The sequence below is a fragment of the Neophocaena asiaeorientalis genome, unplaced genomic scaffold (assembly GCF_003031525.2).
Source record: "Neophocaena asiaeorientalis asiaeorientalis breed wild unplaced genomic scaffold, Neophocaena_asiaeorientalis_V1.1 scaffold110, whole genome shotgun sequence".
Classification (NCBI taxonomy): domain Eukaryota; kingdom Metazoa; phylum Chordata; class Mammalia; order Artiodactyla; family Phocoenidae; genus Neophocaena; species Neophocaena asiaeorientalis.
The window spans coordinates 4,719,304-4,732,448 of record NW_020175053.1 but is presented as its reverse complement, the minus strand read 5'-3'; the positions used below and the strand labels follow the sequence as shown (position 1 = coordinate 4,732,448).

General features: G+C 46.5%; 1 protein-coding gene across 1 annotated transcript in view; it reads right to left on the bottom strand.

Annotated features, from left to right (window-relative positions):
* Positions 1-12,405, bottom strand: part of GNAL (G protein subunit alpha L) — a 73,166-nt gene extending 60,761 nt beyond the window's left edge. The window contains exons 1-4 of the mRNA XM_024763972.1: positions 12,264-12,405; positions 11,960-12,032; positions 11,234-11,288; positions 10,842-10,961 (exon numbers count right to left, since the gene is read on the bottom strand). Coding sequence (XP_024619740.1) covers positions 10,842-10,961; positions 11,234-11,288; positions 11,960-12,032; positions 12,264-12,405 — 390 coding nt within the window. The remainder of the gene's footprint in view (positions 1-10,841; positions 10,962-11,233; positions 11,289-11,959; positions 12,033-12,263) is intronic.
* Between the last annotated feature and the right edge of the window lie 740 nt (positions 12,406-13,145).

Below are 13,145 nucleotides of genomic sequence, written 5' to 3'. Positions count from 1 at the left end.
TTCAGGGGGGACACTGGGGCTGCCTCTCATCTCACGGTGGGGGGGTCTCCCAGGAGATGGGGCTGGTTGGAAGGTTTCTGCCCAAACACAGGAAGAGACCCGGGATGGGAGGGAAGCACCTCGGGGTTGGCGGTGGGGGTGACGGAAGTGACCAGAGTGAAAGGCAGCCCTGAGGAGGGAGCCCAGCACTGAGAGGACAGAGCTGGGCCCCTCGGGGGCACCCGCCACACAGATGCAGGGCAAGGGACCAGGCGACCGAAGGGACCGAGGCTGGCAGGTGGCACGACGTCCACAAGGTTAAACCTCATGAAACGGCCATGTTGTAGGTCAAAAATGGCCACACGTGGGCAATTTCTTATGTTTCTGTTGAACAGATCATAAAGCTCCTCGGTACAAATGTGGGTCCGACCCACACACGGATAAGGGTGGTTAGCAGACCGCCTATGGGGGTCAGAAGACTGTCGTTGTCCTGACCCGACCTCCAGGGCAGCACGCCTGGGTGACACCCCCCGCAAGACTCTGTGCCGGTCTACAAAGTGAGACTTGGACCAGACACCCTGAAGTCACGACCGGCTGAAAGGCCGAGATTCAAGGAGCAGCCGCCAGAGTGGAGACAAGGGGCACCGTCAACACCAGGTGGGCTGCCAGGTGTGCCCGACTCAGGACCCGTTGACGCCGCAGCAGGGCTGGGGGCTCCAGGGGGCACAGAACAAGGCTAGAGGCAGAAGCCTCACATGCTCACTCTCCCAGACTTCTTGGTGAAGAGAACCAAAGGGAAGCATGGCTAGTAATCTAGCTTAAATACTAAGTAGTTTCAAATGTACTCTCCATACAGTCAACCAGAACAATGTAAAACAATCTTTTCATTGAGGCACAACCATTTAAATGCCTCATAATTCTTTTCTACTACCGGCACTGGTGTTTTTATTTCTACCATAATATTCATACTATGAAATGTTACTCTGCAGTTAGTGTAAAAGTCTCCAGCTGAATTACCTAAATATTAGCTTCATGAGGGCTGGGACTCCAAGACCATCTGGCCATGGTACTTCTGCAGGGCTAGACTCTCTAAGTTCTTCATATGATGTAGGGATTTGGGAGATGGACCCCTTGGATGCATCCTCCACTGTACACTCTGGCCACACTGCCCTCTGTCCCCGGTCAACCTGTGGACCTGTCCACAAGTCAGTCCAGGCTCCCCTGGGACCAAGCCACCCAAACCTCACCAGCAATCCCTCCTCCCCTGCACCCATGTGCGAACCTTTCCTAATTATTTATTGAACTCTGCATGCACCCTGTTATTCCTCACAGGCATGCAGACGGGCATGCATTCACACTGGTACTTCCAACGCCTAACACGGTTCCTGACACATATCAGGCAATCACTGAAAAAAAAATCGAATAGGATGCCTCTTTAGATAAAACGGATGAAGGTTGATTTGAAAGATTTTAACTTCTAGTGAATTAGAGGAATTTATGTGATGATATGGATATGATGTACTACTTACTTATAATTTTTTAACTGTAGAAATAAGAAACATGGATGATAATCTTTATCACCTAAATTCTTTCAAGCAGCTAAAGATGCCAGTTGGTGCCATTTGAGTTTCTTTGGGAGGTGATGACACAGTTTAACAAAGAAACAAATAAAAATACAATGGTTTAAGAACTATGAAAAATACCCTTAAAAATTTAATACTGAGTACTTTGAAATGATATGCCATTATTTACTATGTAAAGCAATGGGACATTTAGACAATGTCTAAAATTCAGGAGAGGGTTTGGGAAACTAAGGAGTAGAGGCTTGGGAAAGTGGTGTAGGAACCCCCTAGTAATTTCTCAAATCAGCCAACTTGTCGTAAAAGGTGTTCTTCTGGGTAATGAACACACTACTGTGGATGAGAATAAATGATGATAACTCCATAAATCCTTTAACATTGTAGCTGATAAAAATGCAAGCTCAAATACCAATTGTCATTCTTCTACCAACACTCATCTGATTGAGTGTGCCAGTTAGTTTGGGGGTCGATGTCCCACCTCCGTAATGCTCCATCTCCCTTCAATACACACCTCTGACTTGTGCTGGGTCCTCCCCACCACGACCCTCAGTTCTTACTGCTCTGCTGGTGACACTATTACTAGCCCAGGAAGCCCCTCTCCCCCAGGGCATGGTCACCAAGCCTGTGGTCTGAGCACCTGTGGTTCTTACGGGTCTTCTTCCCTGAATGGATCCAGAGTTTCCAGTCTACCCCACAGAAGGTAGCCTGCCATTACAGGATACTTTATTGTTCATTAATTCTATGTTACGTATTATATGTTACAGATGTTACACATTACGAACATGTTGTTTCTTCATTAAGTCGTAAGTTTCTGGAGGTGAGAAGTCATAACTCAGAGTTTCTTAGTGTAACTCACGGTCCTAAGTGTAGCACTGAGCACATGGCAAACACGTGATTCTCGAGCACGTTTTCGGAGCATAAGTATATGCCACATGCCGTGCCAAGCAAGGGGAAGAGGCTCCCACACCCCGTAAATGCACGTTTACTGGCAAAACTCAACATGACTAGTCATGATGTGAGCTTCAGATAAAAGGACAGGCGTAAACGTTAAGCATTTGGAATCATGACACATAATCTGCTTTCTAAGTAAGTCTAGCCTTGTTAGTTGGAGGGATTTAAAAGCGGCCAATAACTTGTTTCTTTAGTTATTCTGATCACTCAGCATTAATTGGGTGCTTACTGAGTGCTCAGGACGGACCCTGGCAAATCACTATTTAAATAAGGGCAAATATACAGCGTGAACACTGTGCTCTCGGGAATCTGAGCTTTTCAAATAGAGGAAGAAAAATCAGCAGGTGGGTTTTCAAGGTGGAAAGAGCCAGAGCTGGGGAATGACCTGCAGGTGGAGGAAAGCACGTCACACCTGGGGACACTTGCCCTTTTCAGAAGAATAGGACATGGAAAATACCTTTACGTATTTTTAGGGCTTTCTCTTGGGCAGAAACTTCCAGTGAGGTCTGTGAAAGGAAGCTGGGTGTTGGGGGAGACGGTGTGTCCTAAAGCCAAGGCGGGATGGGGTCAGACCGAAGAGGTCACCCACCACACAGAACCCAGAGGTAAAGTGCCCTCCCATGTCCTGCTCTGCTTAACTGTGTCATTTGTGGTTTCCCTCCAAGGATGACGCCTGCAGCTTCTGCACTTTAAAATCTCAGTATTTTATGGATGCCTAATAAACCTCTCTTATTTTCGTCACCATCCACTCTGGCATTTTGTCTCGGCATTAAAACAGTTTCAATACAATTTACTTTAATGTTAAATGTTATTTGAAAAAATGCTTACTTGGCAATTCAGGCTACATATTTTCTCCATACTGATAAGATTAACTGCAATGACATTTTATAACTGACTATTTGCTATGAGATCAAAATATGTTTAAAAGATTGCTCTTTGAGGACCCTAAGTCGATTTTACGTCACTTTGGCTGTTTCTGGGGACGACACGTGGGTGCCTGGGGGCAGGAGTGAGGAAGGACTTGTCATTCTTTCCTATCTTTTGCATTTTGTGCCACACACAGACACTTCCTATTCAAACAAATACAAATACAACTTAAAACATGAAATTGCTATGTGCAGTGAGAATGTTACATGTGAAGTTGATTTAATTCAATCTATACGCCGTAATAAAGGACAGGATAAAAACTGTGTGGGATTATTTTAAGAGGTGAAGAAAAACCCCACATATTCATGGATGACATTCTCATGCAAAACTAAAAACTGGAAAAGTCAGTGTTTCAAAGGAATCTTCTCAGGAGCAACTTCATTTTTCTGCTTCTGAAAACCTCATGTACCTGTGTCATAAGCCACGTGTGTTGACTCACTCAAGCCTTAATTTGACACAAGAAGATCAACTCATTCTGCTCCTTCCTCCGTTTCCGGAGAGATAGATGAAAAGGTAAAAACGTTTTCTCTCAGAGTTACGTAAAACTGCAAAGGTAAGGAATATTACGCAGCCTTAAAAGGAATGAAATAATGCCATTTGCAGCAACATGGATAGACCTAGAGATTATTATATTAAGTCAGACAGAAAAAGACAAATACCACATGATATCACTTATATGTGGAATCTAAAATACGACATGAACTTATCTACGGGACAGAAACAGACTCACAGACATAGAGAACAGACTTGTGGTTGTCAAGGGGAAGGTGGGGTGGGGGAGAGAAGGACTGGGGGTTTGAGATGAGCAGATGCAAACTATTATATATACAATGGATAAACAACAAGGTCCGACTGTGTAGCACAGGGAGCTATATTCAATATCCTGGGATAAACCATAATGGAAAAGAATATGAAAAAGAGTATATATATATATATACACACACATACACATAACTGCGTCACTTTGCTGTACAGCAGAAATTAATACAACATTGTAAGTCAACTATACTTCAATAATGGTAAGGACAAAATGCCCCATTACTATGGTATTTTTAATGTCAAATGCTTCTGAAAAGTGCAAGTGTCCTCAGAAGTGAACTTTGCTTTGGTAAACCTGATGACAAACTTCCAATACACCCAAATTTGAGGGGAACCCTGACAACAAAAATCTCACACTTTCAAAGGATCTGAAGTTTCAGTGACATCTTCTCCAAGGAATTTAAAAAAAATGTTGCCTTACTTTGTAACCCTTAGAGTGTATTTTCTGTAAAGAAAAATACTTTAGGGAAAATGTGTCTCGTGGTTTCAGCCCAGATTTCTCGCCGTGAGGGTACAGATGAGAGGATGCTGCTCTGAGTGAGCCTCGCAAACTCTGATTGTTAACAGCATGGACGACAAGCCTTTCATCAAACGCAAGGCAGCACCAGGCTCCACACTCTGTTTACTTCTCTTTATGGGATTTGGAAATAACTGAAAGAATTGCCAACAGCTTTCCCTCTTAAATATTTATTGTGGATGAAATTTATTAGTGCGCTAAAATGAGAGTGTGGAAGTTTTGAAAAGAACAGGGTGTCTACACAGTCTCAAAGGATATTCCCCAAACGTACTTATGAGTTACAAGAGGGGGAGGTAACTTTACAGAGGAGAAAGAGGCAGACCCCACCTTCACTAAGTGACCAGAGTTCATGTCCCCAACCACTGGGAAGGCCACCAGACCCTGCATTGGATTATTGACCAGGGTTACCAACAGAATTATTATTATTACTATAGTTTCACTATAATTATTGGGACAACTGGTGAAATTTGCATAGGCATTGTATTAATGCTAAATCCCCTAATTTTGATAACTGTGCTTTGGTTATACAAGCGGAGGGCCTTGTTTGTAGGAAATACACACTGAAGTATTTATGGGGAGCATGATGGCTGCAACCAGCTATCAAATGGCTCGTAAAGGTGTGTTTTAGTATAGACAGGGCCAGAGAGCAAATGTGGCCAGAGGTTACCTCTTGATGAACCTGGGTGCGGGGTATGGGAGTTCTTTGTCCTACTTTTGCATTTTGGGGGTAAGGTGAAAATTGCTTCAAAAAAAGTTATTATTTATTAGGAATATCCCTTATGATAATATTTCAAAGAATAAGATGGAATTTTAAAAAAGTATCTTCTGTGAAGCCCTAGTGTGACTAATTATCTAACTGGGATATTTTACTAAAAGGACAGCCCTTCCTTTCCCCAGCACAAGGAACGTGCAGGACGGATCTAAGCGCTAACTGTCTGAGCCACCCTCCTCCTGGCAGCGTTTGGACAGAAGCCATGGGAGTCCTGGAGGCAGGTCTCTGATGGAGAAAGCGCCCCCTCCCAATTCAGACCAGCCCCTGAGCACATTCCAGGGGCACAGACAGAGGGCGGCCCCTGGATGAGGTTTTTTTGTTTTGTTTTTTTTTTAATAACTAGAGAACCTACCCTAGGACATTTAAAATATTTTATTTACGAAAATTCAAAATGCGGGTAAGTGTCCTGAAAAGACACCGGCTCTGGAAATGGGACGTTTCGGTGTGAGCTCCCTGTGGGTGGGGACCGGCTCAGCCCCCATCACCAGGCAGCACAAGGCAGAGGCATGTGGGGGAGTGCTCGGTTGGAAGAACAGCCAGAAGCTTGTTGGAACTTGTGGCAAAACTGGGTGGGACCTGGAACCCCAGGGGCAAGGTGGAAGGTCTGACCGAGATCTGAGATCTCACAAATACAGGTGCGTCCAGGGGCCTCAGAGAACCTGTGGCCGGTGAGGCCACCTGGAGGGCAGGACAGAGGCGGGCAGAGAAGGTGGCAAAGCAGCAGGACCAGGGCCGGTTTAGGAGAATCTGACTGAAACTAAGGTGCAGGGAGAGGAAGAGGGCAGGGTGGGACTTTGCAAACTATAAGGTATCGGCAATTCTGGTAGACTCTTTGGTCATACTTGTTGAGAAGATTAGACTCCTGGATGTGTTAATATCGATGCGTTAGTCCGGGTAGCTTGTACTTCTGACAAGGAAGCAGGGTACCTGAGTGCTTCCTTAGACAGTAAGTCCTCTTTCCTCTTTGTTTGCTGTGGCCTCACAGCACTACCCTGGCGTATTGGAATTTTCTGTTTATGATCTGTCTATCACTATATGGCAAGACCTTCTGATTCATCGCTATTCTGTGCTCCTAACACTTAGCAAAGTGCCTGGCACATACAGTGTCTCAGTGTTTGGGGGCTGCTGGTGACGGAGACCAGGCAGGGGTTACCTGGGCGGGCTCTCACCTGGGCTTCTGTAATCTGAGAGGCAAGGATCGCCCATTGGGGACAGCTGAGGCACCCCCAGGCAGGCTGGGAGGCGTTGGGGACACTGCTCAGATCCAGCCACAGGTCTGATCTGGGCCCAGGTGGTCTGGCTCTGGCGCCACCCGCCACCCCACCCCCCTGTGGTTTCCGACGGTGCCTGGTGGGGTCCAGGGCAGATGCTGGGGGTCCCTGTGGGGCTGCGGCCTGGGCGCTCCTACCTGACTTGTACGGTGGGCTTCAAAGGTTTTTTGGGGTGGGGGAGCGAGAGGGTTCAGTTGCTTAAAATATCACAAGGAAAACCACTAGCCTGGATGGTGTGAATCAGGATTCTGCATATACTCCCCAAAGGAGGGGCAGCTGGGAGCCACTGGTGCTGGCACCTGGCAGGGCTCCCAGCCCATCGCCCTCCGCAGCGCTGCCCCAGGAAGCCCAGCTCCCACCCTGTTGTCCGCCGAGAGGGAGGCCTCTTGCTCCAGGTCACAACTTGCTCTGAGGTGGAGCCAAGGCCCACGGTGGGCGGGCAGGCTCCCGGGGAAGGTCAGGTCCACTCTGGCGAGCTGGCCTGCACCCCAAGCAAATGTTTGCTGGGAAGAGTAACGCCTGCTCTCCGGGTGTGTGACCACATGCGATTCTGATAAACGTTCACTTAGGAAATGGGTGGTTATAACAGAGTACTGACTGACTCGACCGCTTTCACATTTCTCACTAAGCCTCACTTATCCACTGACCCTTATAAATGCCAGCAAAACACACTTTTAAGGGAGCTAATAAAATAACCACATTTTGGGAAGAAAATACCAAACGAACAAGTTAATACTCCAATTTAATCCGTCAGTGATTTTGTCCGGTATTGTGCGAAGAGTTTTGGGAAGTGCGGGGGCAACCACAATATTTTCCCACTTTGTAAATGATCAGGTGATGTGCGTTCTCTCAGGACCACCACCTGAGCCTGTGTATTTCCTACCGCTTCCCGTGTCGATGGGCTGGGTGCACAGACGGGGTGCCGTCCCAGGAAGGGGTCCCGGGTGGAGCCCTGTCCAGAGCGGAGGTGATCTGGCGTGCTCATGAGCAAAACGCTGTGAACAGGCAATGGCCAGTGAGCCATCCCAGGCCACCCCGGCTGCCCCGGTGTCTGCCATCTGGACTGTCACAGGAGTCACCTCTTTCTCCCCAGAGCCCGTCTCCGCCAAAGGCCAGAGCGACCTTGATAAAACACTCAGGTCACGAAAATCCCCTCTGAGAGGGCTCCAGAGCCCTTCCAGGTCGGGACAGACCAGGCCTAAGAGGCCAGTGAGATCTGTGGCCCCTGATGCTGGCCCTGACTTGCCCTGGCACCGTCCCCTAGGCAGGCCACCCGCCAGCCTCACTCTTCTTTCTATAATCCAACTGAAATTCAAGTAGGAGGCAATGTAAAGAGTAAACCCAAGTGTGACATTCTTAGAGGAAATTCTTAGGATTCTACTAAGATACTGCAGATTTTTCATTATAAAGAGTAATCTCACGTAGAATCTCAAATTCTTAATAATAAAGAAGAATCTTAAACATTCTTCTAAGTTTTCCTTCTAAAATTAAATAACTCTGAAATTAACTTTTAATGATAGGACATATTTGGTTCAAAAATTGTTCTAGATCTACAGGAAAATAAACAAGATCCTCAAGGAACTGGATTGCGACACAGACTTTCTCAAGGATTTAATCCAAAAAAAAGTACTAGACTTAGTAAATTCGTGTTATGTTTACTACTGAAACACTTGAGTTAGCTCTACTTTTATGACTTTTACAATACACATTTTCTTTAAACAAAAGTTAATTGTCTTCAAATGTACCAAGTGTTATTAGTACATAAGTCAGAGATTTGTCTTAATGTCACTCTTAAGGGGATCATCAAAACATAAATTCAAGAACTATATAATCCAACGATATAAGTGACGACTATTTCAGAGTACTATAGAATAAGTGTTACTGAAAACTGTGTGCATATTAAAACACAATTTTCAGGAAGAAAGTTAGATATTAATTTCCTCATTTATATAAGCGTAGGCTCAGTTGTAAACATAATCTCACTTGACATGGACAGAGACACATGACAACAGAATGTAGGTTTAAAAACTACCAAAAAAAGTATTACCTCTGAAAAAGTATTATAATTGCATTTGCATCTGCTGGTTCCCAATTCTCTTTTATTTTATTAATAGTTAATTATGATTTCCGATAATCATTTTTTTTTTTTTTGCAGTACGCGGGCCTCTCACTATTGTGGCCTCTCACGCGCAGGCTCAGCGGCCATGGCTCACGGGCCCAGCCTCTCCGCGGCATGTGGGATCTTCCCGGATCGGGGCACGAACCCGTGTCCCCTGCAACAGCAAGCGGACTCTCAACCACTGCGCCACCAGGGAAGCCCCCGATAATCATTTTTAAGTTGCCTCAACATATCTATACGAAAATACATGCCTTCAATGCAAATGGTTTCTTGAGTTTTATTTTTTTAATTAAAAATCATGCTATACCTCAAAAACACATTTGCAAATTAGGTGCTTTGGATTCCTTAGTAACCCACGTGGGAGTTACTGGATTTCAGATAGAATCTGGGAGCTCTTGTCACATGTGAGTTTGTCATAAACAGAAGAAAGAAGATGTGACAGATCGATACATCTTGATGCTAATTTCTCTTTATATGCTAAGAATAACTTTTCCCTTCATCAGAACCACATAGGAAATGTTTTATGATGACTTTTAGGCAAGCATGCAGGACAAAATTTAAAACTCAAATACATGTCTATGAATGTGTAACTCTGAAGTTGAATAAGAACAACCTGATTTCAGCTAGGACCTTGCAGTCTTGGGTGACTTTTCCAATATGTAAATCATCACAGTGAGCTGGGAGGACCCAGAGCTCCAGTTGGCTGAAGCACGGCTTTGGCCCCCCATCGTCTCCTTGAGCCCCCTCCACATCACTCAGTTAAAGACACAGTTAACTAAAAAACACTGTGCCTGCCACGCCAGCTGGCGTGGCCCCCTTTTCTAGGTAGTTCACCACCGCTACCTCTGTCTTTTTAGAAATTCTAGGAGTTTCACTGGCTATATGGGAATGCTTATCAGAAACAAAAATCACATGAGAGGATGCAAAAAAAAAAAGCTTTAAAATGTAATTCTTATCCGCCATCTGGATACAGAGCCTACAGGGCAGGTGTGTTCTACTGAAGGGGAGGGGAGGGGGCACATGGGCCCATCTGTCTTACACACTGGGTCCTGCATCAGCTTCCCTCAGAAAAGAGGATTCTGAGAATGAAAAATGTCTCAAGACCACCACGCCAGGCAGTGGAGACTTTGAAATACTGTTTTGGAGGGGTACACATGCACACACACACATGCTCTTTGAGCACAATTGTTAACAAAAATGATTTTCTGAGAAACTGAAAAACTATTTTCTCCTTCAAGACATGTTTAATCAAATTACCAAATAACAATATTTTAAAGAAACGTACGTCCACCAAACAAGAGAAAACTAATATTCATAACACCCTTTCGCATAAGCAACATTGCCATCCAAGTGATTAGAAAAGCAGCCCTAAATCTTGCAGATCTGAAGTAAATCACGTTTTCCCAGGATACAGTCAACATTCAGAAGTAATCCATGTATGACCTACAGCTGGCATGCGCCTCTCATTTGAGCTGAAGGATGCATGTCCTTTAAGAGTGAACTGAATTCTGTTCTATTACTCCCAAGGATGCAGTCACATACCATAAAGCCTTTCTCTCTGCTCGTGCAATTTCTACTTTTTTGTTATCTGGGAAACGGCTTAATTGTTGATTTAGGAATACACAGTGGAAAAAGTACTATCAATATTTCTTAGAGGTATGCTGTCTACCTGATCATCACCCCCACTGATATACTCATAAAAGCATTTCTTACAATCTTATTGTCTTTAATATTTTTAACACGTTAATATTTGGGTATGGAGGGAAGCACTTCTCCTAAGCAGAGAGCTAGATTTTGAAGAAAGTCCAAGATGAAATAATATTAACGTTGGTTCGTAGTAAGCCACCTCGTTAAAAAACTGTTCCACCGTGTACCATTTAAAATATTTCAGTAAGGATTTACTTACCTGGGAATATTCAAAGTCAGTGATGGGAGCTATGCTCTTGATATAGTCTGATCGAAACTGGTTTTCTGGGTTGGCCAGTGGAACTGGGGGAATTATAGTACTCATCGCCGAAACAATCGTCTAAAGTGGAGTGAAGGAAAAAGATACATGGATAAATAAACCATTTAGGCTCCATGTGTGGTAATCTAGTGCATAATTTCTGTCTACGCAGTTTGAGGGAGCAGAGGGTGCAACCTTACTACTGAACAAATATTAAAAAAAATTCCTGGGATTTCCCTGGCAGTCCAGTGGCTTCCACTGCAGGGCGCACGGGTTCAATCCCTGGTCGGGGAACTAAGATCCTGCATGCTGCACGGCAAGGCCAAAAAAAAAAAAAAAAAAAAATTCCTTACCACAATAGCATCCTTAACGTTTTTCCGGATGTCCAGAATTTTCTGTTTCTTCTCCCTGTATGAAAACAGAATGGTTATTAATTAACTTTACACATTGCCCCAAATCAGTTGAGTGGGATTTTAAATTCCCAGCTGCAGGGGGTCTACAATGGTACTACCAGAGGTCAACATTAGCCCCAGGACCACAGTGCAAAGTTTTTTATGTGGAAAAGGAAAACATCCACCTTTACTGGTTTGGACTCTAAACAAACGTGCACACACCACAATCTCTAGCTCTAGACAACAACACAGGCTTTACGTAACATGGCAAAATCATCATGACTATTGCATATAAACACTACAGGGCTACACCTGTAAATATATTTTATTTGAATCTATCCATATGTTGATTGAAATAGATGCAGACAAATGATAGAGAGAGAAGTGTATATAGACACATTGGTTAAGTGTGCTCAGCGCAATATCAATAATGCAGATCAATACCTCAAGAGTATTTAATAAATCATATACCGTTATTTTATTTTGATGTAGACACCACCAGAAGAAAGATTTGCCTAAATATGCCAAATTCAACAACTTACTTCTACATCCGCCCCCCCCTCCCCCAAAAAGGTCGACTCAAAGATCAAATTAACTGTTCAGAGAAAACACTTTGGGGAGGCTGGGAAAGCAGTGACAAAATGTGCATGCAGGTGGGAAGCAAACCCGAAATCTGTCATTCCTTACTCGGGATTAAATCCATTGACGTGCAGGATCCTCATTTGTTTGACGATAGTGCTTTTCCCAGACTCACCAGCCCCTACAAACAAACAGAGAGAATGCTGTGATCTGTGGCCGAGGACCGTAGCCATCTCTCACGCCTACCGAGACTGAACTAGTGTCCTGCCCCCACGCGGGCGTTTCCAGGTGCGCTCTTGCTATCTGCGGGGGCGCGGGCCCTGCCCGCCCGGCCCTCTCCGCGCTCCAGGCCGTGCGCCCCGGGCCGTGCGCTCCGCTCGGGCCGGGCGCCGCCGCACGCCCCACGCCTTACCCAGTAGCAGCAGGCGGTGAGTCGCTTTGTAAGCCAGGCGCTCCTTCTGCAACTGCTTCTCGATCTTTTTGTTGGCCTCACGTCTTTCCTTTTCATCGACGCCCTGGTCTTCTGGCGTCTTGCTGTTGCCCAAACACCCCATGCCTGACCGCTTGCGTGGACGTCAGGCGCAGTTAGGAATTGCACAAAAGGAGAGTTGTAGGTGTGTGTGGATCCTGCGGCGGCCCCTCTTCCTCGCTGCTGAAAGAGATGCTCAGGTCTCTCGGTGTTTTCCGATCGGAACAGGCGTTTCTTCTCCCTCCCCCTCCCCGCCGCGAACTCTCGACTAAGAGGACACAAGGAAGACGCGCGGAGCCAACTACTTTTTAAAGACACTTGTTTAGAATTATCTGCTGGATAAACAGCAGTGAGCGGAGACGGGGCCAAGGGCGGCAGGACCGCCGGAGCTAGCTGGGTGGCGCTGGCTCTCCCCTCGCCCCGCGCCCGATGCGCTGCCCGGGGGTACCCCGAGCAGGCACGCTCGGCCCGGTGCCCGGGCCCCGCCGGTGGCGGCCGAACGCGGCGCGGAGGGACGGAGCGCACCGGGTCCCCGTCAATAACTGCGAACACCCGCCGGCCACCCGCGCCCCATCCCGGGTCCGAGCCCCTAGGGCCTCTCCGCGGCGGGGTGGGGAGCCGGCTCGGGGGTGGCCAGGCCGCGGGTCCCGGGGTCTGGAGGGGTGGCGGCCGCCCTCGAAGGGCCCCCGCGGAGGCTCACCCGCTTGCGGTCCGGACGCGGCGCGCGGCTCCCTCGCAGCCCGAGCGGCACTAGGTCTGGGCGTGCGCTCCCGGATCCCGCGCCGCCTCCGGCTCCCAGCGCGCGAGGCCTCGCGCATGATCATG